The sequence below is a fragment of the Gouania willdenowi genome, chromosome 5 (assembly GCF_900634775.1).
Source record: "Gouania willdenowi chromosome 5, fGouWil2.1, whole genome shotgun sequence".
Lineage (NCBI taxonomy): Eukaryota > Metazoa > Chordata > Actinopteri > Blenniiformes > Gobiesocidae > Gouania > Gouania willdenowi.
Window position 1 is genome coordinate 12,486,283 of NC_041048.1, and position 16,478 is coordinate 12,502,760.

The 16,478-nt window shown below is 38.4% G+C and overlaps 1 protein-coding gene across 3 annotated transcripts in view; it reads left to right on the forward strand.

Moving 5' to 3' along the window:
- Positions 1-16,478, forward strand: part of gli1 (GLI family zinc finger 1) — a 58,192-nt gene that overhangs the window by 37,337 nt on the left and 4,377 nt on the right. Inside the window, exons 2-12 of one of the 3 annotated variants that reach the window (XM_028447551.1) lie at positions 3,771-3,874; positions 9,066-9,298; positions 10,389-10,490; positions 10,905-11,103; positions 11,734-11,902; positions 11,997-12,104; positions 12,468-12,608; positions 13,471-13,620; positions 13,846-14,010; positions 14,225-14,467; positions 14,544-14,841. In XM_028447551.1, coding sequence (XP_028303352.1) covers positions 3,804-3,874; positions 9,066-9,298; positions 10,389-10,490; positions 10,905-11,103; positions 11,734-11,902; positions 11,997-12,104; positions 12,468-12,608; positions 13,471-13,620; positions 13,846-14,010; positions 14,225-14,467; positions 14,544-14,841 — 1,879 coding nt within the window. In that variant the 5' untranslated portion in view covers positions 3,771-3,803. The remainder of the gene's footprint in view (positions 1-3,770; positions 3,875-9,065; positions 9,299-10,388; positions 10,491-10,904; positions 11,104-11,733; positions 11,903-11,996; positions 12,105-12,467; positions 12,609-13,470; positions 13,621-13,845; positions 14,011-14,224; positions 14,468-14,543; positions 14,842-16,478) is intronic. The other 2 variants (XM_028447552.1, XM_028447553.1) reach the window with 2 other exon arrangements.

Genomic DNA, 16,478 nt, shown 5'->3' on the forward strand with positions numbered 1-16,478 from the left:
GAGTACCCATAACCCCACACAGGCTCAGAGAGAACATGCAAACTTGGCTCACACTGACATATTCATTAATAGGGCCAAACCAAGGATCTTCTAATCGTGTGAAGTTAGGTCAGGCTAAAATATGTTGATTCACTGGGAGGATTTTTTAATTTCTTTTAGCAGATTTTGACAGCACAGTAACTCAATATACTGTAATCAAAGTTAAACTTTGGTTAATTTGAGTTAAACGGCTTCTATTTACTACAAAATAGGCCATTTGAATGACCTACTGTTACCTATACCCAACAGTGTTTAACCCATAAGCACGTGTCCTCTGCCTGAGGCTGGAATCCTGTGACTTTATATGACCTGCAGTAGGTTTTTGGTGGATAAGAGTAGCTGGACATCCTGCCCTCATCCTCCAGTCCTTGGCCTCAGCCTAGATCGCTTGCCTTCTGTGGAACCGAGTTGTTTAGTTAGCAGCTTGATTTATAGACTTGAGGTTTTTAATAAGCTGCTGCCCATCCCTGTCAAGAACCAGGACCACAAAATTATACTGAGCACCAAACTCCCAAAGGTTCTCACAAAACGCTGAGTTAAAATAGCCCAATGCAAGCTTGCTATCTCTATCTAGCCATCTATCCATCCATCCAACACTTACGTATCAGTTAAATAATACTATTACACTTGTCTCTTAGACACACCTGCTGCTCTCACACACAGTAGCTAACTTCTACACTTGTTGTCACACTCGCTCCTTCACACACATTCTTTGCAAACTTGGTTACCGCTAGATTTTAACGCTAGCCCGAGCCAGACTGACAGGTGTGCACGGGTGAGCATGTGTGTGTTAATGTGTGTCAGGCTGTCTGGATCCCTCTCCTGTGAATTTATTAGTCCTGGACAGCTGAGGTACTCAGTAAGATCTCTATTTAGCACATTCTGATAATTATCGTTGGCTAATTCAAAGCTTGTGCTGAATATTTGCGATTAGCACCAGGAGCCGCCCATGTAATTGAGCCACTTGCTAATTTTGCTTACGATACCCCACTCCCTTGAGGCTTGTAGGCTTCAATAGGTCTTTACTACCCTTTTAACACTTGTGCTACTGCATATCAGTCAACCAGTGGCACTGAAACCAAAGAGCTTTCAACTGCAGCAGAGGAGAAATCACCTAAACAAAATTAGGGACACATTTCCTCGCTTGTCATTCACCATATAGGGCTGGATTATAGATTGTTTTTGCTGATTTTATATGAGTATTTCCATGGGATGATAGTTTTGTCCCAGAAAAGCAGGAAAAGACACTTGTATAGCGTCAGTTTAGTGCAAAAACCCAAGTGCATAAAAACTCGCCGTCTCGGTCTGCGTGCTCGCTGTGATTTCTCAATGCGCTGTGATGTAGAGTTTTGGCACATTGGGGGCGGACATTGCATAGACGGCCCCTCCTGTCTGATTGGACACTTGAAAAACGGTCAGAGCCAATCAGAGGTACAGTAAGGCGGGTCATCACAGTGTAAAGTCCGTAGCTGTTTCCTGGGACAAAAAAATTAAAGGTTATCGCTCAGATTTAATTTGATTTTATGCTGGGACCAATGTATGGAGCTAGGTTTTTTTTTTTTACCAGGCACCGCGCGCGCACAGAAAGATGATCTAACCGTGCGCAATTACAGTTTTTATGCGCTGGGGTTTTTGCCACTAAATTGACGCCATACACTTGTTTGTCCCCATCTTACTCATGTGAGCGACTGGCATCCAGAGCGTGTCCCCTACTTTCCATTCTGAATCCAGCTTTTCTCTGCAATCATGTATATGGAAAGCAAGTAGAAAAGACAAATAGGTGGCAAAAATAATTACAATGAGAATTAAATTTTTTTTTTTTTTTTTATTGGTCTAACATTATACTTCTTTCACTTATTTATGTGGTATTGTACAATTGTTTTTTTTTTTAGCTACAGCCAGCTGACGGTTTAGAAAAGCCTAGATAGATAACAGTTCAGGTACTCCACAAAAATCTACCAAATTATTTGCATTTAACACAGTTTATAACCAAATTATGCCATACTGTTACTAGTGCAGAAATCTCAAAGTGTTCATCAGATCAAATTAAAAACTCGTGCCAATTGAATTATTAAGGAACTGGTAAAAATGTCACAATTTTTTGAGACCGAAATGCGTGGGATGTGCTGAAAATTTAAATGACATAGAATGATCCAATACTGTTACTATATCCCTCCTTAAAATACAATGGGTCAACAAACTATCATTACATTCTTTTAAGATTAAATTATTTACCGTAGTTTGAATTAAAAGTTAATAAAACGGAGGTTTCTTGGATTTATTCATTAAAAAAAAATGTCAGTATGAGTTTTTTTTTAAATTTTGGTCTTAATATGATTGTCTCTCATAGGATGTAAGAGTCCATATAGTCTCACTGATATGGTCAGATGTAATGAGCAGGTGCCTGTTCCTGAGATCTCTCAGCTTGAATTACCTGTCACATACACTCCTGCTGAAAGATGGCTTCTCCATTTGACTTTCATACAAAAGACTTCTTTGTTCCACTTTCAGTTTTCTCTGTTTGTGTTTCTACACTTTTGTCCTTCAACCTTTAAAAGCAATGCCCAGATTTTCTTTTTTTCCATCTCTCCTTTCTGAGGATGAATTCTGCCATTCATAATGCTTTCCCACTTGCAAATTGTCACATTAAGTGGTACCTTGACGGAGTTTGAAAATGAGAAGCGCGCAATTTTTTTGGGGGGGAGTTATTGCCCTTGTTCCGTATTTTTTTACTCTGTTCGAGGTATCTTCAAAGGGGACAGCTTTTCTTAGAAATCATTTAAGATAGGATAACCAAATCTGGTGTGTGGCTTCAGTGTATCAATACCTTGATGGAGTTCGAAAATGAGAAGCGAGCAATCATTTTTTTTTGAGTTATTGCCCTTGTGCAGTTTTTTTTACTCTGTTCGAGGTATCTTCAAAGAGGACAGCTTTTCTAACAACCCATTTAAGATAGTTAGTAATTTTATATTCTGATGTGATAATACTTACTTATGTATACGTGTATGTTCTTAGATTTAGGATATTTAGGAAACGTTAATAAAACTTATCTTGCTTTGTCCCTCCATTAATCATTTCCTCTTTAATCAATTAGAGCAAATATACGCAAAACTAAATAATAGAATAGTAAACATCATTATAAGTACATTTTTACACTTCTGTCTTGTATCCTTTCAGAATGTGGTTTGTTAACATCAGTTTGAACTTTTTTTAGTGATCTGCGGGTTTGCATTTCTTCACTGCAATGGTTCCATAGATTAAGTCATTTGACTCATATACAGTGAAAATTGGTTTGGGAATCATATTAAAGCAAAGTGATATTTAATGTAACAATCAGTAAAATGTGAAAAAAATTAAGAATTTTCTTGATGTGATGATTTCAATGTTCATAGTTAAAAGTCATTGTCTGTCCCACATTTATTTTGAATGCATACTTGCGGTTAAAGATTTTTTTTAGCCGTTGTTTTTTTTATCCATAAGATTTGCGCTTATTTAAGTTCACAGTTATTAAAAACAAACAAGGTTTGTCAGACTGCTCGAGCATTCTCACAGACTTTAAATGGCTTCTCATGGTATCCTTTTTCTCCCTACTTTCCTCTAGACAGAATTCTGCTTGTATGTTTGGCTTTTCTCTCAGTTAAGCTTTAGTTTTGTCAGGTTGGGTTTGTTTGGTTTTTCTTTCTTCGCCCTCACTGTGTCCTTGTCCGTCTCTCTGTGTGTGTTTGGTCCAGGGTGTACGGGGAGCAGCAGGCCTCAGAGCTCCAATGCCAGTGGACATGCAGCCACATCAGGGGCTGTATTACTATGAGAGCTCACCCAACCACTCCTCCAGGGGGTAAGACATAGCAGCCACTTCTCCTGTGTCCCTCTGCAGCACAGCTGTAACAGGAGGGGTTCTATGATTTCTCTTTAAATTTTAGTATGCTTAGATGCATTTTTTTTTTGTGCTTTTTGTGCATGTTTAGAAACATTTAAAATGTTATTAACAGACTTTAAGTTAATTTACGTTGATAGACTTATTGTAATCTGAAAGATTACAATAAGTGTGTGTGATTAGTGTGTGTGATTAGTACAGTAAATGCTTATTCCTACAGAAAGTAAGCAGTTCCTTCAACATTTGAAGGCTGAAAGTAGCACAAACATGATGCAATGGGCTGTACATATATTGATGGTGTGAAAGGGACTGCTTTTTAGTCACAATTTCATTATAGCTTGGAGAAAAAAAAACTGTTTTTTAAAACATTTCTCAATTTTAAACATACATTTTAAAATAATTATTGTGTTAAAAATATAAATAATAATACTGGCTTGGATTTATATAGCGTTTTTTTTTTCATGGAGACTCAAAGTGACAGAAATACCAGTCACTCATCAGTCATCAGAATCAGAATCAACTGATTCTGATTCTGATTCATACCGGTGGTGGTAAGCTACAATGTAACCACAACTGCCCTGAAGCATGGCTAACGTTTTGCGCCTTCTACCGTCATCCAACATTCATGCACGTCAAAAATTTACAATTGTTTTTTGAATAAAATAACTCAAATTAATTCAATTCAAAATCTAAAAAATTCTCTAAGTATAGCTAGGAACTCTAAAACAGTGCCATGCCAAATGAGCCATGTGGGTAACAACATAACAGGTAGAAACCACAACCTGAACCCAAGACAGTGGCTGGGAGTTGATCAGAAATTATTTTCAATGTGACCATTAAATGGTAAAAAAAAAAAAAAAAAAAAATCACAAAATATAGTAATTTACTCAGTAATCATTGAGTGTAGAAATGTAACGATTTGCATTACTTCTTTTAAAACGTGCTTACTGGTAAGTAAAGTGAAATTACTGATTTGGAAATATACTCAAAAAAAGTATCCATAAAAGCAACTAAATTTCAGTAACATGAGTAGTTGTAATCCATTACTTTTACCTCTCTATTTCTAAATGTGAACACCTCACTCACATAGTAGTGGTGAGTGTTCCCCTGATGTCAAAACCTTGTTTTATTATTATTTTTAAATCCCTTTGGTAAGCTGTGGCATCCTTTTGGAGCTACACATGGAACAGAAGAAGCTTTTTTCTTCAGCTTTCTCAGTATTTTGGGTGATAATGATGTCGGTTTGCCAATCTTTAACCATGATTAAAAAAAAAATGAAGAAAAGCTCAAAAGTTAAGATTAAGTGTCACAGATTTTTGCCAAGATCTGTGTAAAATAATGTGTCAATTGTTTGTTTGTTTATTCATTTCATTCAATGCATTAAAACAAATTTATTTCTCCTCCACATTGAAAAAATTAAGAAAAGATGAATGAAAAGGAGCAGAAAGAAGTAAAACTTATAACATCTGTGTCCCTCCAGAAAAAAAATAATTACATTAAACAAAAGTAATCTGCCTGACATTGTCACATCACATTTGAACCACAGTACAGTTACACTTCTGTCTCTTATTTCTTCAACATGATACATTTCACTTTCATTTTAAAGATATAAAGTTATAATTACTTTCTCTCTTAATGCTTTGGGTTTTTTTTTTTTTTTTTTTGCAGATTTGCGGGTCAAATTTTCAAATGAGCTTTATACATGTTTTTTTAAATGTTGTTTTCTACCAAATTATGAAATTTTAATCAATTTTAGTCAATAGTTACTGAACACGCAACTAGAAATCCATTCATACACTCTATAGATATCCAGATACTGAAAATCAGAAGCTCAGGTCTCCCTGCAATTGTAGTGGACGCAGCCTTAGCTCAGCCCCTCGCTCCTCCCCTCTCCTCTCCAGCTTCCCCCCCTTATTTCTCCCATGCCACCCAGGTTGCCGGTGGACTCAGGCTCTCTCTGACAGCTGCTAATTACAGGCTGACCAGGCCCTGCTGCGCTCTGCATGACTGCCTCGCACCCCACTCAGGTTACCCCGAGTGAGGAAGAGGCAGGGAGAGTTTGGGGAAAAAGTGGTAGGACGGAGAATGGGAGGAGGGAGAGGAAAAGAAGAGGAGGTAGAAAGACAGAGGTAGAGAGAAAGAAGGAGAAAAAATTCAGAGGTGCAACAGGAGGGCAGAGTGAAAAGAAAGTGGATTAAAGAAAACAGATTAAGCTCCCGTGTAGAATTAAAGCATTGAAAGGAAGATTTAGGGGAATATGGAGGAAGTCCTGCCCCACTATAGAATCATTTTAACAATACACCAATAGAGAAAATGAACAACAAAGGGAAATTTGGAGTTAAACAAGTGAAGTGAATTTCAGAGCAAACCACAATGATTCTGGGTAGCAGCATTGCCAGATACTTTGATGATTTTCCAACCTAAAGTAGATAAAAAAAACTCCCAAACTAACCTTTCTCTATCATTGCTTATAAACCTCAGAACTGTTTACCCACCATGAAGATTGAGCTAAACTGCCCAACCTGGCAACACAGCTGAGGAGCCTCAGGTTTCCCTATGGGTGATGGGGAAACCCCAGATGAACAACTGTTGACACTTTACAAAGACTAAGCGCCACATAGTGGCGGGAAGTAGTTATCACAAGTGTGTTTAACAGTGAATTTACAGCTTTGAAATAACTTGAGTTTGACCTTCCCTTAAGGGCCTGAAACAATGAATGCTTATAGTCCATTATCCAGATGTTGGTCTGTGAAGTAGGTGTAAAGTTTTCATTTTAGTTATTAAAGGGTATCTGTAGTGAAAATGGATATAACAAAAAATGTGTTTAATGTGTTACAAATAAACAAAATATGTGCACCTTTTTATCAAAACACACATTAAAAGGACTTTTTAGAACTATTTTATACCTTCAGGCATAAATTATGGAGAGTCGCCATTTTGGACAAGATATTTCGTTGATCGGCATAGCCTGTCGCTTTAAAGAAAGGCTTTTGTTATATACTGTACATTTTCACTACAGGTACCTTTTAATAATATTTGGTTCATTTGCAACAATTTAAAACATTTCTGATGTGTCAACATGTTGCTTACGTTCCCATGATGTCTGTTTTAGTGAGATGACCATGCAAAGAATTGGTGACCTTTCAACTATGTCCTCAGCCCTAAAACCTGTCATAAAGACCTGAATTAAACTTGATATGATGGATAAAAGTTACATTTAACAACTCTATTACTTTTCCAGATTAGGAACACAGGGTGCTGGAGTGTTGGATTATTTTGGGTTAGATTGGTGTTACAAAACATTTTTTGGATTGTGACCCCAGTTTTATATCAATAATTTATGGCGACACGAAAGACATTTTTTTTTTCTAGAATTAGTTTTTGATCACGTTTGTTGTACTGTATTACAAATACAGAGTAGCCAGGATTCTCCTCTGCATCTCTTCAAAGGCAGGTGGATTTCTTCTTTGCTCCTACCCTCCTCCCTATCTGCTCCAGCTGCTTGATCTGTCTGCTGTCTTGTGGATCTAGGAGACTCTCTCCGCATTCATCCAAAAACCGAAATTATGGAATTGGTCAGCTGGTCACTTTATGCTATTGATCAAATGTTCTCAATGAGAAGACCAGGCCGAGGTGAGCCTGCGTGTCCGGACGGAATGTTTGCAGCCAGATACACGATGGATTCCTGGGACAGATGGAAGATTGTGTGTCTGGCTTTATTGACGTGGAGGATATATACATGATTGGAATCACGATAGTAGGGATGCTGTTGATTGGAGCTGGCAGCTATATGATCTAATGTAAAGTCTGTATTATCTTGAATATCATGATGAACGAACTCAAAAGTAAGCAGGCGGCTACTCTGGAGCGTTTGCGTGGAATCGAATCGATCATGGAGAGGATGTTTCGGCCAATTTCTGTTTGATGGCACAATATTGGATTTACTGAGGCCAGAGACTTGAAGGCCACTGAAAGAGTGTTAGCCTGAAACGAAAATACATTGTTATTACCCTTTGGCCTCCCCCCCCACACACCGCCAAGGTTGTGTCTAAATCTCACCATGGATGCTTACAGATCTGACGCACCGTTCGCCTTCGTCGCACCCCCCACCCTCCAGCTCAGGGATGGTGTCTGTGGAGGAGTGCCCAGTGGCTGCACGCCCGCACCCCACAGAGGTTGGATATCTTCTCCCCCTCTTCGCCCAGCCCCCGTCCCCTACATCCCGCCCCCAGACCCACAACCCACCCACATGCTATATGGTTATCGTGACTGTGTTTTCTTTGACTGTGTTTTGCTTAATGCATGTACTGTATACTGAGAGGTTTTTTTCCCTAGTTTTCTACTTTACTCTCAAATAGGGAATTCAGTACAAAACCTGCCTTTTTCCCCTCACCTCTCCTTGTGTTGCGATCCCATTTCTCATCCAAGATGATATCTTGTTGCTCTGTAACATGTGCAATGACAAATAAAGCTATTTATTCATTCATTCATTCATTAGTAACAAAGTGTGCTCGCTCAGATTTTTCTTTTTCCTTAATTTTTTTAAACTAGATTTATTTTTGGCAAAGTGAAAGTATTTAAGTAATTATTATTTTGATTATTATTATTATAGACATTTCTGGCAACCCCATTTAAACCCCACATGGGGTCCCGACCCCAAGGTTGAAAAACTCTTGGTTAGATAGCTGATAAACTGAATATGATTCATAATGTACAATGCATATACTTTATATTTGACTTTTCTATCTTTCATACCTTGTACATATACATCTTTATTACTTTTAAAATTATTATAATTATTATTATACTTTTCTCTTTATTTGTTTGGTTTTGTTCTTTTTTCCATTTTTTTCATTGTGCAGGGAAACATGTTTTTTTTACTGTGCAGATGACAATAAACACTTTCAATCTTGAATCTTGACTCATTGAATCCAACCCAGTTTACTGGGTTCAGTTAACCTTAAACAGCCACAGGCCTCAAACCTGAACCCTTTCTACCTTTTTATATCCACTTTATGTATTAAGGGCCTCCAATAGAATTTTGCCTGATTCTAGTTACCAAACTTAACAAAGCTCTTGTTATGTTCAAGGGAAAAATGGATCCAAATGGTCAGAATGACTCATATTGTTGTTCTCTTTCTGACTTTGACAGTCTTATCTCATCGGATCAGTCTCCGTACAGTGATGTGTCTTCAATGCGCGCTCCACTTCTCGATGGCCCTTCCCAGGACTGCCACGCTATGTACAATCCCATGACTCCCAGTATGACTCATGGATCGGGACCAGGGCAGGGGATGGGCCACTGCTTGGATCAATACATGAGGCCTCCTCAAGCCCCTCCACCACACAGTATGATGGGCCACAGAGGCTTGCCGCCCACAGAGGGTGAGTCAGGGTATCTGTTACTTTCTCTAATCTCACAGCTGTCATTGATTTAGACTTATTGATATCTGTGGGAATGAAACAGAAGATTGACAACTTAGACATAAGTGTGTGTAAACAGGGTTGGGACCAAGCTTTGATAATCATCAATGTTATTCTGTACAGGTGGTTATAAATATAGATATATTATTGACGATTATGAATCGATTCTTAAATTTCCAAAGATTGATTATTTACATTTTTCAAATTATAATACAAACCAGGCGAGTCGCCCTAATTTGGTTTTTTTCAATTACACTATACAATATTGAAGGTGCAATGAGGTGTTACTCAAAAGAGAAGTCAAATACTTTAGCAGCTGATCGATGACAAATGGAAGATCAATAATAAATCAAATCGATAATTTTTAATGATCATGAATCGGTTTGTTACCGAAATGAGATTTCAATAATCTGAAATGAATGGAATGAAGAAACTGTGCTGATCAACCCCTCCTTATATCACGTGTCAAACTCAAGGCCCCGGGGCCAAATCCGCCCCTTTAGAGCATCCAAAATGGCCCGCAGGAAAATTAAAAAATGACAGAGACCACGAATCATTGAGTAAATTACAAACTAATTGAGTTGTAGACATCTCAGTCCCTCCAAATACCAAAATTCAATGAAACACTGCAATAGTCGCAGGGCTCACAACGCTTATCACATGATGGCAGTCATTTCTGACTTTTAAACTTTTTTCATTTTTTCAAAGTCCTGCCATTTTCCTTAAATTATTCCACAAAATTTCCCCAAATTAAATAAAAAATTGGTCAAATAATCAAGGAAATTTAATGTGAAGATCTTGCAGGGAGTGTAATTTATTGTCGGTGCCTTAAACGGTTTACATATCATTTCTACATGGAAGTGCAAACTGGGGCACATTAAGGTTGAAATGACTTGTTTTCTCTGCCAAAATTCTGTGGCCCACTTGAGATCCAACCGGTCCGTATTTGGTCCCTGAACTAAAATGAGTTCGACACCCCTATTGTTAGGTCTGAAATAGACCAAAATCCTTTTTTTTTTTTTTTTTTAAAGCATTCTCTCACGTTTTGCAGGTGATAACAGCAACTCCTACTTTAATCAAAACAACATGATTTCATCACATCACAACTTCTGTCAATCTCAGGCCGGCACTGATCCTATTGGGTCAGGAGATGGTAAGGAATCACTTACAATCCCTGTGTTTGCAACTTAAAATTTAACTAAACCCTAAAACCACCTTTTTCTGCTGAATGACAAATGTATTTGGGAACAAAGTATTGTTGATTAATTCTTGTCCATCTCTTGTATTGTATTTCAATCGGGCTTGTTAAAAGCTTTTACAATCTAATGTTGCTATGGGCTGTGATGGAAGCCGATGAGGCTTTAGAGGCAGTTTTTGTCACAAACCCGCACTGTTCAGCCTGACTGGGCGTGTCTTAACTACTTCAGAAGCAACGGCCAAAATCAAAGCATTTTTCAAATTTGATTTCCAGCCTAGATGCACGTCAGCCAAAATGTTTGGGTTTAGTTACGCTTGAAAGAATTCAAAGTTCAGCCTTCCTGCTTTCATCCATCTCGCTCCTGTACAGGCTCTCGATTCTCTACACCTCGATCCATGCTGAAGCTGAGCAAAAAGCGAGCTCTGTCCATCTCGCCTCTGTCTGACGCCAGTGTGGACCTTCAGACGGTCATCCGCACCTCTCCTAATTCCCTGGTGGCCTTTGTCAACTCTCGCTGCAATCCTAACGGAGCAAGCTCATACGGCCATCTCTCTGTGAGCGCCATGAGGTCAGGCCTTTCTCAGTTTGACAAATAAACACACAGAGAACACGTACAATTTAAAAGGCATGCTTGCCTCTGGAATAATTATTTATCTGTATATGCAGAATATGCAAATAAACTTCTAAGAATGTCAAATAATTGGCTGCACATAACTTACTTTTACTCTTCAAACACATCTTTACAGAAAACTCTTCAACAGGTTAATTTTACTTAGTATAAAAATATAACATATAGTAATATAGCATCTTTCCTTGCACCGTCCGTAAATATGCACTCTATATATCTTCGTTCTTATATTCTTATTGGATAAGAACATATATCAATATTCTCTATACTTTTTATATTATTTTTTCGATTTATATTTATATATAGCCTCTATTATTGTATTGTCATATTTTATCTCTTCCACTTTTTTTGGGTATCCTGTGTTTTGCTGTCTTTTGGCACTTTATCTGAGTTGTAATACAAAATAAGTAAATTTCCCCAGTGTGGAACCAATAAAGTTACTCTACTCTAACAGTATGAGTCCTCATGGAAACTACATTCTAACATTCATCTTTCATTCTCTTTATTACCGTTATAAACATTGTGGATTTTCCAACAGTTGCCTTATTATTTCTTCCCTGACCCTTACAGTCCATCACTTGGTTATTCCAGCAACATAAACTGCCAGTCCAGACAACAGGGCTCCATGTACGGAGGAGGTGGAAGGACTCCACTGGGGGGACACACACCAGGCCCCTGCCAGGCTTCCCGTTTACCCCCCCACAATCCTCGACTCCATGTTCTGCCCAAGCACGGACATGTACGTCTCCTCTCTGTAAAAGTGAGACCATCAGGAAGATATTCAACAAGTGTAAATAAAACGAGGACATTCTGTGCATATGTTTGTTTCACAGCTGAAGACCGAGCCAGGCCTGGGAAGCGTACTCGACGGCATGAATGTGAAGAGTTTGGAGGAAAGGTCAGAAGGGGACGTGGCCAGTCCCTCCTCCACTGGCACTCAGGTACTGAACTTGTCCTCACAGCAGCTTCTAAATGCAGCAAAAGGGTTATTAATGAGAAATGACATCACCATTCAGGTCATCCTACACATTGCACCGACCACTTGTTGCTGTTGTTGTGGAGCAACTTCAATAATGAATTAATATATACAGTACATAAATATAGGAATGATGAATCATAGAAGCTAAACCTTTACAGTAAACACAACAGGTTTAATATACAAATTGTTGACTGGAGAAAAAAACAAAACAATAGGATGATTTTTGTCCTTGTTATTTATTTTAGTGTTTTTGTGGTGTGTTCTTTAGTTTGTAAAATGTCTGTGTAAATGCATGACACAAGCTTGACTTTTCTTCTATCGACAGGATCCTCTAATGGGTTTACTGGATGGAAGGGATGATTTAGACAAAGATGACGGCAAACCAGAACCAGAGGCTATCTATGAGACCAACTGTCACTGGGAGAGCTGCAGCAAGGAATTTGACACACAGGACCAGCTCGTTCATGTAATATACTAAATTATTATTATTATTATTATTATTATAGCATACTCGTATAAGGCACTATTTTTTTTTTATCAGATTAATCGCTATTATTCAATTAATTAATAAATTCAGTAGCCATTGACCAACTGTGATTATTACAATTAATTTATTAATTAATTACCCCCCCACCCCCAAAAAAAAAAAATTAAAATAATTAGGATTTATCACATTATATATTTTAGCTATTATCCATTTGAAAATAAAATAAATGCAGCAAAAACACAAACAGTTTATGCATGGACATTGTTATGCTGTATTAAAAGCAAAGACTATCTGTAACAAAAAAAACAAAAATGAATAAACAAAAACATGAATGTAAGTAAATAAACACATTTAAGCAAAATATTGTTTTTCTTCCAATATTAATATCTAATGCTTCAAAGATCCCTGAACTATTCCTAAGTATAATATTTGACCTGAAACTGGCCTGGATGAATTTGGTCTTTGTCTAATATTTCAAAAACAACCTTAACAATGACAAAAATTCAGCGCTTTTGGGCTCATTGTTTGATTACCACTGAAAGTGAATTTTAAGTTTAAGTTGCTTCCATTAAAAGAAAACTTTTCTTGCTGTAAATGCTGATAAGAATGTGTTCAGCACTTCTCCCTTAATAGCTGTATTATAACGCCATCTAATGGATGGAGTAGGAAGAACTGTTGCATATCTGAGCAATGAAATTTTAGCTGAAGGAAAGTGGATGATATGTGATTTACGACAGACCTAACTTTAATTAAAAAAAAATAAATGAATAAATTTCACTAATGCTGAGTCATCTTAGTGATGATGATGACTTTTGACGGACTCCAATCTGTGTGTTCACAGCACATCAACAATGAGCACATCCACGGAGAGAAGAAGGAGTTTGTGTGTCACTGGCAGGAGTGCTCCCGTGAACAGAGGCCTTTCAAAGCCCAGTACATGCTGGTGGTTCACATGCGTCGACACACGGGGGAAAAGCCTCACAAGTGCACCGTGAGTTAAACCTTTCATTTTTATTCATACTGTACCTCTGTGAGCAGAAATGTGTCACATTATTCACTATTGTCCTTTAAGGTCAAAACTGTCCAATCTGTTATATCTAATGTAGTTCAGCTCAAATAACATGATTTTAAGTATTCCAACATATTGTTTGCTTGCTTGTTGTTGTTTTGTAAGAACCTGTCGTTGCGAAGCCCCTGATGCACGTGTCTGTTTCAGTTTGAGGGTTGTAATAAGGCCTACTCTCGCCTGGAGAATCTGAAGACCCACTTACGTTCTCACACTGGGGAGAAGCCTTATGTGTGCGAACATGAAGGTTGTAATAAAGCCTTTTCCAATGCTTCGGACCGTGCCAAACACCAAAACAGAACTCATTCCAATGAGGTATTGTAGTCTACCCTTTTCAGTTCTAAAGATGTGATCAGCGTGAACCTTGACTACGATGATAAAGGCTACTTTTTGTTATTATTTAAGATGTAATTTTAAAGTATCAGTAAACACTGGGTAGACATTAAAAATAGAAATGCAATAATACAATTAAGTCCGTTTAACACAAATAAGATTTTTAGAAAATAACATGATTTGTGCTCCGTTACAGAAACCTTATGTATGTAAGATCCCTGGCTGCACAAAACGATACACAGATCCAAGTTCTCTGCGGAAACATGTGAAGACTGTGCACGGCCCTGAAGCCCACATCACCAAGAAGCACCGCGGAGACATGGGCCCTCGAGGCCCCGGCTCAGCCATGACCCCCGGAGGCCCGAATTCTGAACTGCTGCTGGAAAAGGACGAGGCTCGCAGAGAGGACTGCAAACTGTTGGCACCTGAAACTGTTCTGGTGAGCCAACCTCCTAAAGATAACAGATTAAGAAACACTGAAATGTACTTATTTATATTTTTATGTCTGCTTCTAGAAAGCCCAGCCCAGCCCCGGTGGTCAGTCGTCCTGCAGTAGTGAACGCTCGCCACTGGGGAGCGCTAACAATAATGACAGCGGTGTGGAAATGAACCTAAATGCTGCCGGCAGTCTGGAGGATCTCACTGCGTTGGAGGATGGAGTTCCGGGTGGAAGTGGTGGGGAACCAGGAACTATGGCCATGTCAGCACAGGCTCTGAAGAGGCTTGAGAACCTCAAGATTGACAAGTTGAAACAAATCCACAGGCCGACCCCTCCTGGCCGCTGTCCTAGTAACAAGCTTCCCTCCCTGCCTGGTAGGTGAACCCGACACTGAAGCAAACAAACAAACAAACAAACACATATAGTAAGGCTGCATGATTAATCAATATAAAATCAAAATTGGATTATTTATTGAGGGTGATTTTTAAAAAGTCAAAATTGGAAAATGTATTTTTCCATTTACAAGGGTAATCACGCCATGAGTCTCTCTCCCCAGGCCATCTTTGGGCTGTGCTCCTCCAGGCCACCTTAGTAATTACCTCTACCCAAGCAACGTGGAAAAGGATTACAGATGTGGTGGCATTCCATGTTGCTAAGGACAACGTCCCTTTACAAACTGTTGAAAAAATAGGTTTCAAACATATTTAAAGTGTTAGACCCCCGCTACAACATCTTCTTTTTAAATGTGAATTTTGTGCAAGGTTCTTTAAAGGGGCAGTATTATGAAAAAATCACTTTATAATGGTTTTGCTACAGTAATATACATTCCTTTAGCCTCATTCAAAGGGCCAAAGTTGAAAATGTTATGTTTCCTCCCTCGCTTGCTATTCCACATTTTGTAAAAAGTCAGCTCCAAACGGGCGAGTTCAATTATTCCCCCAATAATATGTCATAAGGTGGAAACTCCTCCTCCTGACAATCCTGGCTCCTCCTACCCTATAAGAATGTAGGCTCCTACCCCTCAAACTGCCTCATAAGTATAACAAACATTGTGGTTTAATATAGATTTTACTTTATTGTCATATATGTAAAGCTACATACACAAAATTTGTTCTCTGCATTTAAAATCTGACATGTTTGTGACCCAATGCGACGCAGCGGATGGACAAAATAAATGATTATCACCTTAAATAGTCTATTCCTGTGCTCAGATTTGGTGAGGATGACAAGAAAGCAGCTCTGGTGAGTGTTTGAAACAGCTGACAGACTCCGCTGCTGATGTGATAAACACACACCCTGAAGCAGCGTTTGTTGGACTCACAATCACAATCAGCCAAAAAACTGTACATTACAGTAAAACACATGGCTTTTTAAACGGCTATTGTGATTGTGAGTCAGATAAACACTGTTTCATGAAGTGTGTGTGCCGCACGCCAGCAGTAGCTGTCTGCAGAACCAGAGCAGCAGCAGAAAAGCAGAGGAGTTCCAACTCTTCAAGCACTTACAGAAGCTGTTAAGTCGCTTTCTTGTCATCATCTCCTGTAGTGATTACAGAAATAGTCCATTCAAGGTGATAGTCCACTGTTTAGTCCAATTGCTGCGTCGCATTGTGTCACAAAACCAGCAGATGTCAAAGGCGAAACGAAGAAGAGTTCCCGGTGAGTGACATCACGGGAAAATTCAACTCGCCCGTTTTGGAGCTGACTTTTTACAAAATGTGGAATAACAAAGAAGGGAGGAAACATAACTTTTTCAACTTTGGCCCTCTGAATGAGTCTAAGGAGATGTATATGACTGTAGCAAAACCATTATAAAGTGATTTTTTTCATAATACCTCCCCTTTAAAGAAAATACTTGAAATAATTTAATCCAGGGTCTTTTTTTAAGGGGAGAAAAAATGGATATCAAAAATCGAGTTTTCAAAATAAAAAAATCTGGATTTTGTTTGAGCTAAAATCGTGCAGCATTAACATATAGCATTCACATTATATAGAAAATATTTAAACAATTA